Source organism: Cibotium barometz, chromosome 3 (assembly GCF_041138505.1).
Source record: "Cibotium barometz isolate CiBa-2024 chromosome 3, ASM4113850v1, whole genome shotgun sequence".
In the NCBI taxonomy this organism is placed as follows: domain Eukaryota; kingdom Viridiplantae; phylum Streptophyta; class Polypodiopsida; order Cyatheales; family Cibotiaceae; genus Cibotium; species Cibotium barometz.
The window spans coordinates 16219090-16235513 of NC_141048.1; the positions used below are offsets into that span (position 1 = coordinate 16219090).

Below are 16424 nucleotides of genomic sequence, written 5' to 3' on the forward strand. Positions count from 1 at the left end.
AGATCAACAGCTTTAAAACTAATGGACACAGCCAGCGGGCTCTAGCCCAAGAGGTAACGCCCTTGGCTTGTGGACATACAGGTAACTCGGCACTAGTATACAATAATAATAATAATAATAATCTCTTTTTTTTAAAAACTAATAGACACGAGAGCAGCACAAGATTCTGGGGAATTTCAATGACTAGATTTGACTACCCTTGAATGTTTCTTTTTTTTTCTTTGTCCATCTTAGACTAAGGTCAACCAATTTTGAGCAGTTTTGAGTCCTTTTGAGAAGAGCTTGAACATTGTTTGACTCCCGTAGACCAGTGCTAACCAGCCTTTGCCTTGAGTCGACCGACTTTGGAAGAGAATTATATTAACATTTACAAATATTTGGCGATTCGGACTTTGGAAGAGAATCTTTTGTACCTTGAACAATCCCAAGATTACAGAAACTCCTGTGGCATCAGAAGCAGCAGAAAATCCTGCGCTCTGCATAACAATCAAAAGAGTGCTTCCATAGTCATTAAGATGTCTCAATAAGATTTCAAAACCACAAGAATGAGTGCATTCACCTCAATCAGGTGCAGAGCATTATACCTGGAAAATTGATGCAGCATAATAAAGAACACTTGGTTGTCCAGTGATCTAAAACCAGCAATTAGTTAGTTAACATCTCTCATACCATTACATGATCCATTACAGCAATGAAATGAAGTCCAGTATTGTTACCTGTTGGAACAACACAAGGCCACCACCTATCATTAAAGCTTTCAGACTGGTGCCCCTAAAGATCTCCAAGAAGCTCACTTCATCCTGTACAAGTTGCAAAGATAGCAAGGTTTCCTGCATTTGATGTGAAACTACAACTTCATCAACATCGTTTCCTCTCAACCGGCAGATGGCTGCAGCAGCTCTCTCTTGTGACGACTCCACATATCCTTTTCCTTTGCAAGCACAAAGCAGTATCCAACGTGGTGATGGGGGTAGCCACCACATGCCCACCGCCATTATCAAGGCAATAGGTGCACTGATGCCATACATGATCCGCCATCCTCCCACCGTATCAACCGCTAGATACCCAATAAGATATCCAAGCTGTAGAAAAAGATACATAGCATGATAGTTACTCTTAAGTATGGCATTAACTCCAAAAAAATTACTGAAAAAAACTTACCAACATTCCCAAAACTATGAAGGCCTCTTTCATGGAAATCAATGTGCCACGTATCTCCCCAGGGCAGGTCTCTGCTATGTACATTGGGGCTCCGTGCATGGCCTGACAGAAGACTAAATTGAATGATTACATCTGAAAAATTACAAACCAGCCACTGATGGAAGCCTTCATTGCAGATAGAAAAAAGAAAGAATCAATAGTTTAAATTACGTCTGCAAAAGAACAGAATGGCTAATAAGATCAGGGTACAATATGTGCAGAGCCTGTAAAAAGAAAAGATACTGATAGCGTCATCACGACACTGTGAAAGTAGAATGAAACAAAAGATGGGATAGGCATCTGGGCATCACAGTGAATCTTGACTATATGCTTTGTAGTAAGGGTTGTAAGCTTGCTCGTTGTCAACACAATGGGATTACAAAGATGCCTGAGAATCCCACCTTTCAGGGGGCTGTATGTTTATCCTTCTAGGAGTCCAAGGAACATTTAGCAGACTCCACCACCAACTAGGAATAAAAAAACTAGAAACAGACTAGTCTTTGAGCCCTATGAATGTTGTGCTGTTAATAGTTATGAAACAATATTCTCTAGCTTTATCTTTCAGGAGTTTGAGGGAACCTCTATTTCTTTTTGACAGATCTCCCATGCTTACTTTTCAACAAACAAGAGAGATCCTTTCATTCGAAAAGAAAAGTACATCTGAATGAAATGGATAGAGAGACTCTAGAAACAGATAGAGAGAACCTTTCATTCGAAAAGAAAAGTACTTCTGAATGAAATGGATTAGAGAGACTCTAGAAAGAGGTAACGCCTGCTAAATAAAGGGAGGAGAGACCCCTTGTTGGGGTTTGGGGTTTTTGGGTTGGATGGTTGCAGTTCAAGGGAGAAAACATCTGAGAGCTGTAATGCATGTAGCCACCAAGGGTGCCCATGGTGTGCAGTGTTCCAGTTGGACCATCCTGGCTGGATCATCCTCGACCATCGAGCTGGGTTATCTTGGACCATCCAGTGGCCGCAACAATGGATCTCCAAAGAATCTCCAAGAAGCAAACCAACAAATACATGGGAGGTGAACGCACCAGCAGGCACCGCACTGTCATGCCGAGAGACATCTTCCAATGATAGGAGGTACTCACTGACAGCATCTTTGGATACTGTGTGACTCTCCAGAGCGTTAAAAGACACATCAATGGAACCATTGCGACATCCTATTCTACATACATCTTTTCAGCTCAGTCTACTCTGTCATTGGCATTTCAGCTTGTTCATTGAGTCCTGTGATCACACTGTCATTCCGTCCTGTGTGTTGTCCATCTCACTGTGACCACTGCTAGCTGTGCACGGTGCAGTGAGTGCAATGTAACAGCTTCTTAGAATTAATACAAGTTATGTTTACAGCATTCTCGTGCATTGTTCTATACTTACATTCAAGTCTGTTTAAGTGTTACATTGTGTTGTGACCCAGCTGGGTCAACTTGGGCCATCCTGGATGGACCATCCAGTGGCCGCAACAATGGATCTCCAAAGAATCTCCAAGAAGTGCACCAGAAGCCAAGCATTGTTATGCCAATTGACATCTTCCAAAGATAGGAGATACTCGAAGCGTATCGTGGAGTGAAGCTGGAGCTCCCCCCCCTGCACGCCAGCACCTCATCCGCCATCACCGGTGCTTGCACCAGAAGCCAAGCATTGTTATGCCAATTGGCATCTTCCAAAGATAGGAGATACTCGAAGCGTATCGTCGAGTGAAGCTGGAGCTCCCCCCCTGCACGCCAGCACCTCATCCACCATCACCTGCCCCCCTTCTCCTGTGCGCAGCTCCCTCCACCGTCACCTTGCTCTAGTGCCTGTGCATATCCCCCCTGTGCCATCTCCTCTGCCCCCCCTGTGCCTGTTCGCAGCCCCTTCGCCCTGCTGCCCCCCCCCCTCTTGCCCTGCCTCGCCTTCGCCTCCCTTCCACCTCCCCCTCCCTCGTCGTGCTGCCCCCCTTGTGGCCCCCTCGACTTCGCCTCTCCAGCACCCCCTCCCTCATCGCCTTCTCTTGCGCCTCCCCCATCCCTCACCCCCCCCCCCCCCCCCCAAGTCAGGTGCTTTTAGCTTTCGGGCAATTTTCTCTATGGCAAGACTCAGCATCTTCTGGTCTCAAACCCCCAGGAGGACTCCATGGCAGCCGCTCCGTCATCCCCGGAGGTCCCTTGCCTCTCTTTTTTAGAAGCGGACCTCCAGCTCCTCGCTTCGAGAGTCTCTTCTTTGGAGGCCTCCACCTTGGTATGCAAGATTGTGGGTAGCCACCGGGCCTGCCGTCCGAGACACGGGGTGAAGCATGCATTTCCGACAGTGAGCAGCTATTGCCGGCAATGATTGACTCGGGCACCATTGTCACTCGACGAGCTCAGTGGGTGACCTGACCATCGGGATTGGAGAAGACTGTGTGGGCTTCCTGAATGTACATGCGCCGAACGCTGCAACAGGCAGGGCCACCTTCTGGGGTACAGTTTGTCAATCCTTGCCACACAAGTGGATTTCTAGTGTATGGGTGGGGATTTTAACATGCTAGTGTCAACAGAGGACACACTCGGAGGGGGCATATGGCTACAATTTCGAGTACAGAGTACTCAGCTTGGGAGGAGCTGATTTTGGCTCTTAGGGGACAGGACCCTTGGCATCTTCCAAAGTTCGGATGCAGCCCCGAGAGTCTGTGTTTCCCTACATCCGACAAGATCAGTTCTATGCAGATGAGTAGGCTTGTGGTCATGGTGGCATGATTGGTATTTTGGCAAGCACTACCGTCTCTGATCATGCACCGGTTATTCTCTCCCTGGAGGACCCCTGGAGGCAGGACAAACATTTGAGTACCCAGGATCCTAGATAGCACTCATCCAGGACTCTGAGATTTGCAAACGGATAGAGGAGTTTCAAGAGGGGCTAGAATTTCACTCAAGAGCAACCACAAGCGCTTTGGATGCAGGCCTTGGAGAGATTAGTGGTCTATTACAGGAGGCAACGCAAAGAAGATTGACTGGCTTCTGAGAGCAGGAGAGCAGCATTCGCCGGGACCTAGCTTCTCTATAACGGCTTCAAGAGAGTGCACCAGATAGCCCATTGATTGAGAGTCGGTTGGTTGCTGCCATACAAAGCTCATATCCATAGAAGAGCGGAGGGTGGAGTACAGATGCCACGCCAGAGCCTCCTTTTGGATGCAAGCGGGAGACAGGGTCACTGGGGATTTCTTTGAGATTGCACGCCCACAGAGGCGAAGAGATGGTATCCACAAGTTGCGAGGCCAAGATGGATCCATTGTTACAGATACCCAACCCCCCCCCCCCCTCCCCCCCCCCCCAAATGTGAGAGCCATTGCCAAAGATTTCTTCAACTCTCTTCTCACGGCGGATGCCCCATATCCTCACAAATGCTGCTGGATGCGCATGAGCAGGTTTGGCAACATACAAGAGAGGTGGTCCCTCACGCTCCCTGGACTTTCCTCTTGACCCCCTTCACATCTGAGGAGGCTACGACAGGATTACTTAGGGGAAAATGCCCGGGAGAAGACGTGCTTCCAATCTCCTTATTTCTCCATCACTGGGATCTCATGGAAGGTGGCCTCAGAGCTGCCTTCAACGAGATAATGGTTACGAGAGCCATGCTGGAGAGGTTGTCAGAGGGATTGATCCACTTGATTCCCAAGCAAGGTGGTGAGACAAATGAAGATTCGGCAATGGCGACCCGTCCCCCTTCTAGGGACCGACTACAAAATTCTAGCCAAGGCCATCAATCGACGACTGCCACCCTTCCTCACCGACTTGATACTTGGTACACATACGGGTTTCAATCAAGATCGGAGCATTCTGGATAACATCTTCACTTTCTAGGAGGTGACCGCTTCGGCTAGGATGCGTCAACAAGATCTTATTGTTCTCCTTGATTTCGAGAAAGCCTATGACAGAGAAGATTGGGGCTTTCTCGAGGGAACGACGTGCAGGATGGGATTTCCAAAGGAGTGGGTCCGAGGTGTTTCGGGGCTATACACAGCTTCACACAACGAAAGTACTCGTATTTCGCCACCATGTGGTACATCACCTCTTGCCGGTCTTTCTCCCAAGCTTGTATTGGTCAGGTTCAGCGCCAAGCCTCCCTTGCATCGCAACTGAATGATCACTCTCCAGGCCACCTTGCCCCAAGCAAGCCTCCCTCGTTCGCTGCTGCCAGCCCAAAGAAAGTTGCAGATCAACTGCCAAACCTAACCAATGCAAGCCTGGTAGAAGGCCCAACAGAAGGTGATATACCACATGGTGGTGAGAAGAACATGGTTCGCCACCACGACCAGGCCAACTAGGGAAAGCTTGGCTGAACTCCAGTATAACAGCTCCCTCCGAATGCTCAAAAGAAGAGGAGGATGCTGCTCCACGGAGATATCAATGCCCACAGACATCCAAGATAACGAACGGGAGTGCCACTCGGGATCCACTGAAAAGCAGCAACTGGCCTCCAAGTCAGAGTGGGCAATGAGCCAAACCAAAATCCATACGACTTGTGACAGTTGATCTGTGCTTAAATGCTCGGCAGAAGATCTCGATTGTCTTGGAAAATCTTTCGAGGCTCCCCTCATCTCTGGACAGGTATGCTACTATGTCATCAGCGAACTCAAAATCAAAAAGCTCCTGTTGCGTGCGGATGGGAAACCACAACCCCTAGAGCCCTCTCTCCTAAGCGGAGAGAAAACTACTCACTCAACAACAAACAAAAATAGATAAGATGCCAATGGACAGCCCTGTCAAATCGAGCGAGAAAGCGAAAATGTCACCTATGGCTTCCTGAATGAGAACCTAGCCGTGTGAACCATGTAGAGCCCAGAAACACCTCAGACCCACTCCTCATGGAATCCCATCCGGCACATCGGCCCCTCCAAAAAGCACCAATCCACTCTGATGGTGCTTTCTCAAAATCTAGGAGGAGGACAATAAGATCTTGCTGTCTTGACTTGGCCGAAGCGGTCACCTCCCAAAAAGAGAAGATGTCATGTAGAACACTCCAATCCTGGACAAACCCCATCTGCCTGCCATGACTGCAATCGCCAACTGATGACCTTGGCTAGAATTTTGTATATACCTAGATGAATCTAGGAACATGCCCAAATTCACCTTTTAGGAACGTGCATGTTATATACTCATGGTAGTCAACCCACAAGACTATAAAACTATCAACTCCATTATGCATAGTATGGACTAGATACTATGACATCCCCACTAATGTCATCAGTGCCCAATAGTGGATGTAGAACTCTATATCAAGATATGCTCTCACACACGCACTCCACACACACACACACACACATAAGAGCATATATTCACACAAAGGCCTTCGTACTGAGTTTCTCTCAAACCTCCGGAGATGTAGGGCAAACTCAACCATGATGAAGCCTAGCACTAAGGGGAAGTAGCAAATAGAAAGAATTAGTACAGCAACTAAGTAGTTGATAGGGAAAATGCTTCGCTAAAGATAGAAAGTATTAGCACAATATCAACTGGCCACAACTCGAACGAAAACTTCACAATGTGAAATCTACATGTCCGCTAATACGACTAAATTATATACCTAGAGGAATCCAGGAACATGCTGAGATTCACCTTTTAGGAACATGCATGTTATATACTCATGGTAGTCAAGCCACAAGACTATATAACTATCAACTCCATTATGCATAGTATGGACTAGATACTACGACATTCCCACTAACGTCAATCAGTGCCCCCAATAGTGGGTGTAGAACTATGTATCAAGATATGTTCTTACACGCGCACTCCACAGACACACACACAAGCATATATTCACACAAAGGCCTTCGTACTGAGTTTCTGTCAAACCTCCGGAGATGCAAGGCAGCAATCCTGCACTGTCTCCTGCACTTCCTTTTCACTTTCCACATGTTGAAGCTTTTGATGTGACAACCACGGGCTCACCTCCTTGAGAAAGTCGACGATATCCCAGCGATGGAACCGTGAAAACAGCCTTCAGAAATCTGACGGGCGGTGAAACAAACACTCGCACACAAAACACTTCATCACCCATGGGAACCTGGAAAAGGAAAACAAACAGGGAAGCTAGAGTGCTCCTGCAAGTACAAGGACACCAATTGGCCCCAAAACGCAATGGCGCCCCTTGCGGTATTTCTTTACTTGAACAAATTTGAGTTCAAAGTACAGCTTGTCGAATCCTCTTTACCAATAGGATCCCTCGAAGCTTTTCACCCAGGACTTCCAAATAAGAACTCTCGCTATTACAGCAAAACATTCCATAGAGAAGGCACACCCGTACGACACCTCCTTGCTTGAAAAGGTCTTCTCCATCTCTATCATGGATCCCATAACCCTTTCCCAAACAGCAATAGGGCTGTACCAAACCACATGTCCTTCCTATAGTCACAGCTTGCATGTAACCTCGAGAAAACTAGAACCTGTTCACATGAATCCAGAGACAAGCTTTCAACATGAAACCAAAGACCTGTATCTGATAAACCAAAGACCTGTATCCCATAACCATAGTCATGTTTCCTCGATACCAAAGTCCTCTTTCCTCTCGAAAACCAATGTCCTGTTTCCATGGCAGATAAACCCACATATGCACCATCCAATCACAGTGCCAAACATCTAGAGAGAGAAAGATAGAGGACGTGTCAAGCAAACCCTGAATACACATAAGTCCAAGATGAAGAGCAACACACATCTCTTCCAAGAACATCATCCTGTGCATGTGTAGCTTGATCCTCTGCATCCTATTCTCATAAACAAAACTTGCTTGCGATGAGAGAGAGAGAGAGAGAGAGAGAGAGAGAGAGAGAGACCCCTTGGCTGTTAGCCCCTCGGCGCCTCCTTCAGCTCGTCTTCTTCAAGAGAGATAGAGAGAGACCCACGCTGGCTGCTTCCACACATGCAGCCCGCCTGCACCTGCCTGACTGCCCAGCTGGTTATAGTGAGTCTCCCGCCTGACTCCCACTGCTGGCTGCAACCCATGGGCGCAGCTGGCTGGTCTTCCACAAGTGAGGCCTCTCATCAGAAGCCTGCCTGGCTGCCCGACTGGCAGCAGCCCCTACGCACAGCCACCTGGTCCCCTTTTGATGGCAGTAGCCCATGCGCAGCCACCTGACAACCTCTGCTGGATGCAGCCCGCCTGGTTGTAGCCTATGCGCAGCCTGCCTGTGGCCTATGTGCGCAGCAGCCTTGCCTGAAACCCATGCGCAGCAGCGCTTACCACCTGTAGACCATGCGCAGCAGGGCCAGCCGCCTGTAGCCCAAGCGCTGCAGCACCTGCCGCCTGCCTGTAGTCCATGCGCAACAACACCTGCACCAAGCGTACCCGCAGCAGTGCCAACTCCACATGGCGACCTCTCAAGGGGATGCGCCCGCTGCTCCATGCGCCACACAGTGATGATCCATAGGGCGACCTCTCTCCACGATTCCGCCAACCTTCACCTTATAAAGAGACGATGCGCTGTCTCAAAAATGCCAAAAGCAAGAATTAAAAACGCATGCCCATAAAAATAATAATACTTTTAAACCTCAAAGGTTATTAAACCTTATGAACAATAAAATTCCCTTTTGTCCCATTTCACACTTGGGCTGGCCACCGTCTACGAGTTTCCTTTTCATATCCAACTCACACTGTCCGTGCCCGTGCCCACCTGCTTGTCCAAAGGGAAAAACACAGGGTCGTAACACCGGTAAATGCCAAGGGTCGTCCCGTCAAAGCCAAAAACAGCTCCTCCCTCTACGCCTGAAATTGTAGCCATGCCACCTTCGACTCTGTCCTCTATCGACTCAACATGTTGAAATCCGCACCCATGCACTAGAAATCCGCCGATGGAAGGGACTAGCGACCTGTACTCCAGAAAGTGGCTCTGCCTGCTACAGCATTCGACGCATATATGTTTAGAAAGTCCACTCTGTCCTCTCCAATCCTGATGGTCACCCATTGAGCTCTCTGAGTGACTGGTGCTTGAGCCGACCACACTGCAGGTAATAGCTGCTCGCTGATGGAAACGCATACCACACCCTGGGTGCAGAGGAGGCAAAAGCATGGGACCAAAAGGTGTGACAAAAAGATGCCAACACTCGCTGAAGAGAAAAAAAACGACCAAGGATTCCTCGATCAGGGATGACGGAGCGGCTGCCATGGAGTCCTCTTGGGGGTAAGAAGACCAAAAGATACCGACACTCGCTGAAGAGAAAAATCCGACCCGAAAGCTGAAGACATCGGCCAAAGGAGGATAGGAGGGGAGGGGGGTGTCGAGGGTTGACTGTTATGGGTAGGAAAGCGAAGAAAGCAAAGCAATGGGGCTGGCAGAAAGAAAGGGGAACAAATACACTAAAGCTGCAGAAGAAGCTCAACAAGTCGGAGGAGCAGGAAGGTACACGAGGGCTTGGGGGGCGAACACTGGCTAGAGACAGGCGAACGCAGATGGCGTAGGAAGGGAGAGGCGAGTGCTCAACAGGGCGGGCAGCAGCTAGGGGCGAATCGGGCAACTAGGAGGCGGAGGCCTAAGAGGAGCAGAGCGATGGTGAGGGCAACTGACACGCAGATGGGAGTAGCTTCAACGCTCATGCTCGACGATGCAATCCTTTTTTGATCTCTTACCTTCTTGCTTGCTTGATTGTAGGATGTATACTTGTGTGTGGATGGAGTGTGTTGAGTGTGCATGAAGGTACACGAGGGCTTGGGGGGCGAACATTGGCTAGAGACAGGCGAGGGCAGATGGCGTAGGAAGGGAGAGGCGAGTGCTCAACAGGGCGGGCAGAAGCTGGGGGCGAATCGGGCAACTGGGAGGCAGAGGACTTAGAGGAGCAGAGTGATGGCGAGGGCAACTGACAAGCAGATGGGAGTAGCTTAAGCGCTCACGCTCGACGATGCAATCCTTTTTTGATCTCTTACCTTCTTGCTTGCTTGATTGTAGGATGCATACTTGTGTGTGGATGGAGTGTGTTGAGTATGCATGCTTGCTTGCTTTTTTTGCAAGATGCATGCTTGTGTGTGTGGATGGAGTGTGTTGAGTGTGCATGCTTGCTTGCTTGCTTGAGTGAGTGTGATTGATCATGATTGGAGAAAAATGTGGTTCAAGCTTTCTCACTTAACCACTACCTTTTGGAAAGATTGGTTAGTTGATTAGAGAGTAGAGAAGGGCTCAAACAAGAGGGATTGACACACCTCTTGACCTCTTTAGCTTCTCCAATAGGGACTTCCGTGATCCAAGACAAGTGGTCTAACCACTAGGACTATGGTTCCTTGTTAGAGAGCAAGAAGGTTCTTGACATGAACATACTCAGTCCTCATGGTCTCAACAATCTCCTGCACACGCTCAAGAGCGGCTAGATACCAGCCCAGACAAGACTCCTACACCCTGAAAGCTCATAACCTGCCCTGGGCAGCGGTTAGAAGAAAATAACTAACCTCCACTAATGCTTGATCCAAATCCTTGTGGGTAGGGAAATTCCTTCCAAATCTCCTCAATCCTCCTTTGATTTCTTGCAACATTATGGACTCTTGAAATCCCTTGAACTTATGAAATCTGGTAATTTTTTGGGATTCCATTCCATCTTACTTTCTTTGACATGGCATCCCATCTTTTGAAATCTAGAAGTTAATTCCACTAACTGCAAACTATGGAATTTCACGATGAGGCATGCCCTTGTTGAGGACGACTTGTGGGGACTCGTCGTTTACTCTTGGGATTAGGCCTAGAGCTTTGTTTGTCACTTCCCTTTGTTGATCGGGAGATGTTACACACACATAGGAGGGAAGCATGGTAGCAATCTGCCCGGATGCTTGATAGCCTTCTCTGGGAACATAGACATCTAGTGATTTCGATACATGCCGATAACATATAGCAAGAGTATAGGGCTGCCAAGAGATCACAATACATCAGGAGGAAGAGGAAACTTGAGAACTTGAGCCTCTCATCACTATGCAAAGAGGACAAGGGAGTTCAAAAACAACTTGCAGCCCAAAGTTTTGGATCCTTTTACAAGACTCCGCAAGGTGTAGAAGTGCTTGTGCAGATCAGCCACTTATACAAATTACCATGCTAGAGCAGTTTAAGAGCTGTGGAAGGCTTACAATAGTATGGTTTAGCAGAGAGGAAGATGTGAGCACTTGGTGGCACTATATACAAGGAAAATCAGATTACGAAGCAAGAGTAGCCTCACTAAATCAGAAGAAGCTCCTATACCATATAAAAAACTAAATCAGATTACGAAGCAAGAGTAGCCTCACTAAATCAGAAGAAGCTCCTATACCATATAAAAAACAGCAGGGAGAGTGATCCCACTGTGGAATGCCAATAAGTGATCACAAGTGACATGAATCGCCAACGTGATGCCAAAAGAGACTAAAATACCAGAAGATAACAAGAGATAACAACAGAATCAATAGGGTACAAGAATGGAAACTCTATTACACAAGAAAAATAGTTTTCAAAGGGGGAAATGGGTCCTTTTGATAGACCCCCAGCCCCAAGTAGCCACATAATTATCTTCCTTACACTTCCTCTGTCGTTGGATTAGTATCAGAGCAGGCCTAGACAGTTGGACATGAAACAGTAGACTTTTAGCTACCCTGCTTTGTGCAATGTGGTGCAACATGTTGATTATGTTTATTGCTTCAAACAGTCAGTGGCCCAATACACAAATTTCTCCAATCCAAAACATAACAGAGCTCAAGCTAATAAAAGGAAATTCCTACAGCTTTAGTTGTGGACAACTTATGCCAATACTTACCACACCAATTCCGAGGCCATAAACTAATCTTCCAATAATCAGAAGAGCAAAACTGGGAGCTCCAGCCTGTATGGCTGCTCCAAGGATGTATAAGGAAGCTGCTGTGATCAACTCCCTTCGACGACCTTCACATGTATATTTCAGAACTTTCATAAGGAATCTTACGTAGCAGAAATAATTATTGAAGAATAATTTACAGTTAAGAACTAAGTCCTCAAAGGAAACGTTCTTTGCATAGTTGGAGTAGGGATAAAGAAACCTAGAAAGTCTGCTACAGTGAAGGCCAAAACAGACCCCACTAGGGCACCATATAGTGAACCGCTCTCCTGCATTGTCACAAATCAATGCTTAGAACAGAACTATGACACCATTGGACACTTATCTGCAACATGACGGATGTTACAGAGCATTCAATTGGTAAAAGATTCTGAACATCCATGCCATATTTGCATCAACAACGACGAGGATAAGGAAAAACAAATGATGTTTAGCCAAGGAGAAGATGCATTACCACAAGCCCTATCTGTACTGATGATAGGTCGTACCAGTTGGTTCCACTCAATGAGGCAGACTGCATCATCAAATAAAAACATACCAGCGCTACTCATTAGTGGATGTCGGAAGACAGCAGCTTTACTAAAGATACGAACATTGATCATTATTTAAATAGCAATAATAATAATAATAATACATGCATTATAAGACACGTAAAATATTCAGTATAATAGCAAGTTAAAGTTAATGAAAATGCATGCGATTTCCAAACATATAAAAAAACTTGTGGTAGTAAGTGTCTAAAAATCGTTGTTGCTAACAAAGGATGCAGTTTGGACCTTCACAAATGTGACCGTTGTCATAATGGTTAGAGGCCCAGTCTATGTAAAAGTGGGAACACATGAGACATAACCATCAGATCCATGCCTAGACCAATTATGAAATATTTGCTAGGTTAGCAAGGAAGCCCCAACAGAATGGGGAAGCATCTACTTCAGATGGCAGCACGAGGTTATTTTGCTAGGGATTAATATGGACACCCAACACAACTGTAAGCTCAGTGGGCGAGTCCAGAAAGGAGGGATGCGGTTGGGTTGATAACCAGAGACACCTATGATCCATTGTCTTGTCTGTTCTTATTTATCATCCTTTGACATCTCCAGATCCAAAAAGGATCTACCACCAGCTAATAACCACATATATAGGGCCTGCTTTAGCCCAAAGACCCAAATGCTAGCGAACTAGGGTTGAGTCCTCAGGGAGCCTATGAGTTGCTGTTACGTACCTCACGCTGTATGAACTGCAGGGATCCGTACTTAGAACATGTATCATTGATGTTGAGATCACTTGATTCCTCGGGTTGATTTATTCTTCTAACAAGACACTGTTTCTGTGCCGGGTGTTGTTGGGGAATTGCTAACAACTTTATTATACCTCAAGGAACATTCCGGAGTCTCCAAGCTGACGTATGATCGATTTGTAAGAAGTATATGGGGCATATCCCAGTGGTATGGGACGCTAGGATCTACAACATGTGGTTCTCCTAGCCTCTGGTGCAGCAGAGGTCCAGGACTATAAGGTAGTGTGTTGACTCGTGGGGTTATTCTAGATCTACCTAGTCCTAGTAGAGCACTCGAAGCTGTTTACCACGATGTTTATCCTAGCATAGTGATTGAGAGGAACTCTACAGGACAATCATGGTCAGCCACACAATGTCCAAGATATATGCATCATTTTCTTGAAACTTTGGTTAGCAATTTGTAGAGAAAAATCAATTGCAAGCTAGAGGGCACACTAGTTTTAGACAATATAATTTCACTTTGAGGGAAAAAAAATTTAAGACTTCTAGAATTCAACTTCCCATCAAATCTGTTATGGGCAGCAATGGCACTTTCCAAGTCAAAACATCGGGAAGAATGTCTAATGCAACTAAAAGTAGCACTACTTTGAAGCAAGATTTTCCATTAACTCCAACCCTCTTTGAATTATATAATGATGACGTAGCTGATTTCAAAGACGAATATGGGGAAGCCAGCTCTTTATTAGTCCAAGCCATCGTATCCATCTACTTGTGTAGAACACTTGTGCCTATGTGCTATGTTTTGAGAGAAGAGTGTAACAGAATCAAACACATAGCGCACACAAGAGTCTTAAAACTACTGCTTTATATTATGTACAAGTGTTACAGCTGAGATTCAAGTACAAGAGATGGCTGATAATGAAGACGTCGGTTCACAATCCACGCTCCACTCAAGATCCTCCTTGGCCAGCCCTTACGCGAGAGTCACACTGTAGGCCCCAATCACTAGAGAAATGCAGATAATAATAACGATTTTCCTCTATGTGTATCCATATGCACTCCTAATCGGTAAGTAGAAACTCTTGTTGCCTGTTTTTATTGTCCACAACTTACATTTAATGCTGCCAACTGCCACATGGCACAATCCCCTGCCAAGACTGTTGTACACTACTACACACACTGCCCAATCTCCTTGAACCAATCTTCATACTTTTGCTTGTACTTCTGGCCTTTGGTTGCCTACTCCTTGACATACAACAAGGTTGATCTCACTCCTCCACCAGAAGGGATCTTACCTAAAGTGAAATATCCGTTTCTCATGTGTGACTGTCCATACCTTTGTATTGCTACTGACGACTATCTCGAGAGCATCGATGCCTGATCTTGTGACGCTGCAATGATGCCTCTCTAGACTATAATCAAGGGCACACTTACTCTCGCAACGCCTCTTGATTGTAGTCAAAAGAAGAATCCTCAAGATTATGGGCACGGCGATCTTGCAAGTGTCCCTCGTGGCAACTTTGATGCCAACTATGACAAACCTCTCCAATAGTAGTGCCACGTGGCAAACACGTAGCCTCAAGCAATGTGCCCAGGCATTGGGCACTAAAACCATGCGTTAGCCCAAAAGGAATGAGAGGCTGAGGCTAAAGTTGTCAAGTTAGCTAAAGAAGAGAAAGAACAAGAACCTGACTTACACCTAGTACTGGAGCATTACAAATCATACACCATAGGGGATCATAAGTTAGTATTTTAAAATGCAAAACAAGGACCTACAAGTAAGGAGAGCGGAGTCTATGATGGACCTACTGAAGTGAAGGAGGTAAACTTAGCAAAATCTGGTGAAGATTCTAAGCCAATTTACACTACTATAATGACATCACCAAGGAAGAGGAGGTTGAGCTCGTTGCAGATGATATTGTGCATCATCATCCATCATCAAAGGGGTTGCAAAAAGATTGGATGTACTTGAGGTATTTTGCACACGAAAAGAGCCTCAGGCCAATCTCAATAAAATCAAGGTAATAGTCTTTCATACCTCATGATCAGGCAGGCATACTTTCACCAGTAGAGGGGAACACGTGGAAGTGGTCGACTCTGACACATATCAAGGAGAGGTCCACCCTTCACCTTATGCAAGGATGCTACGGCTCAGCTAAGCAAGGGATATGGTTCTTTGGCACACTTGGAGAGGTAATGCTTTAAAACTCAATTTCAAGATTCACAAACAAAAAGCTTTCTTTTCAACTACATGATTCACTCACAGCCATGCATTATGTGTGTGTGTGTGTGTGTGTGTGTGTGAAAAATTTGTGGTGAACAAGTTGTGTGAGAGGGGTGCAACTATTGAGCGTCTTCGCCAACGATCTCTCAGCCTTGCGCACGAGCGTGTGTGCGCGCACACTACATTGATAGGCGATCGCACCTTCCTACTCTGGGTCGGTGTAGAGGGATTCGGCCATAGACTGTTACTACTTCAGATTGGGACATCATTTGTTCTTGCTGAGTGCTGTTGACTGTTCTTCCTAGCTCTTCTCTGTTCCTACTGCTCGTCATTCTTTTCCTGCTGGTTGTCGCTTATTCCTGCTGGTCGTCATCTTCCTCTTTTGCCACTGATCTCTTCCCGTCTACTGCCTCTGCTTCTGCACAACCTCTAGGCTTGACTTTGTGTGTATGCAAGAGAGAGAGAGAGAGAGAGAGAGAGAGAGAGAGAGAGAGAGAATGAAATGAAATGTTATATTAACGTCTTCAAAAGGCCAAAGTGACCTATGAGACCAAAGTTACAACCATGTGACATCTGATACACTGTTTGGAAAAGAAAAGAGATAGCCCCACAATACATCAGTAGGGGGGAAGCTAATGCTACTAGTCAAAATGGGGTACATGAGTACATGGATACCTAAATACATGAATATGGGGGAGTACAAAAGTGACAATGAGTACAACAGTACATGGCTGGAGTCATGATCATCCTAGGAGCTCTAGCATGGGTCTCTGCCGGATGGCTTGGATATCTGCCGTAGTGAGATGCTTGGTCGGACGAGCCCAATGATGCTCTGAATCCTCCGGTGTAGGCACCGTCTCCGATGTGAGGATCCGCGAACCCTCGGGCGTCTAGATCTGCCCAACTGGATAGCTCTCTCAACTAGAGTCCCACGGGGTGCCCACTGCTGGGCTATCGACTGTGTGTCCTCCCGGGTAGTCCC

The 16424-nt window shown here is 46.5% G+C and overlaps 1 protein-coding gene across 1 annotated transcript in view; it reads right to left on the minus strand.

The window, feature by feature from the left end:
• LOC147639765 (D-xylose-proton symporter-like 3, chloroplastic) overlaps window positions 1-16424 on the minus strand; it is a 101604-nt gene that overhangs the window by 60756 nt on the left and 24424 nt on the right. The window contains exons 3-9 of the mRNA XM_086773768.1: window positions 12436-12495; window positions 12184-12250; window positions 11925-12049; window positions 1162-1263; window positions 717-1082; window positions 585-632; window positions 414-476 (exon numbers count right to left, since the gene is read on the minus strand). Coding sequence (XP_086629894.1) covers window positions 414-476; window positions 585-632; window positions 717-1082; window positions 1162-1263; window positions 11925-12049; window positions 12184-12250; window positions 12436-12495 — 831 coding nt within the window. The remainder of the gene's footprint in view (window positions 1-413; window positions 477-584; window positions 633-716; window positions 1083-1161; window positions 1264-11924; window positions 12050-12183; window positions 12251-12435; window positions 12496-16424) is intronic.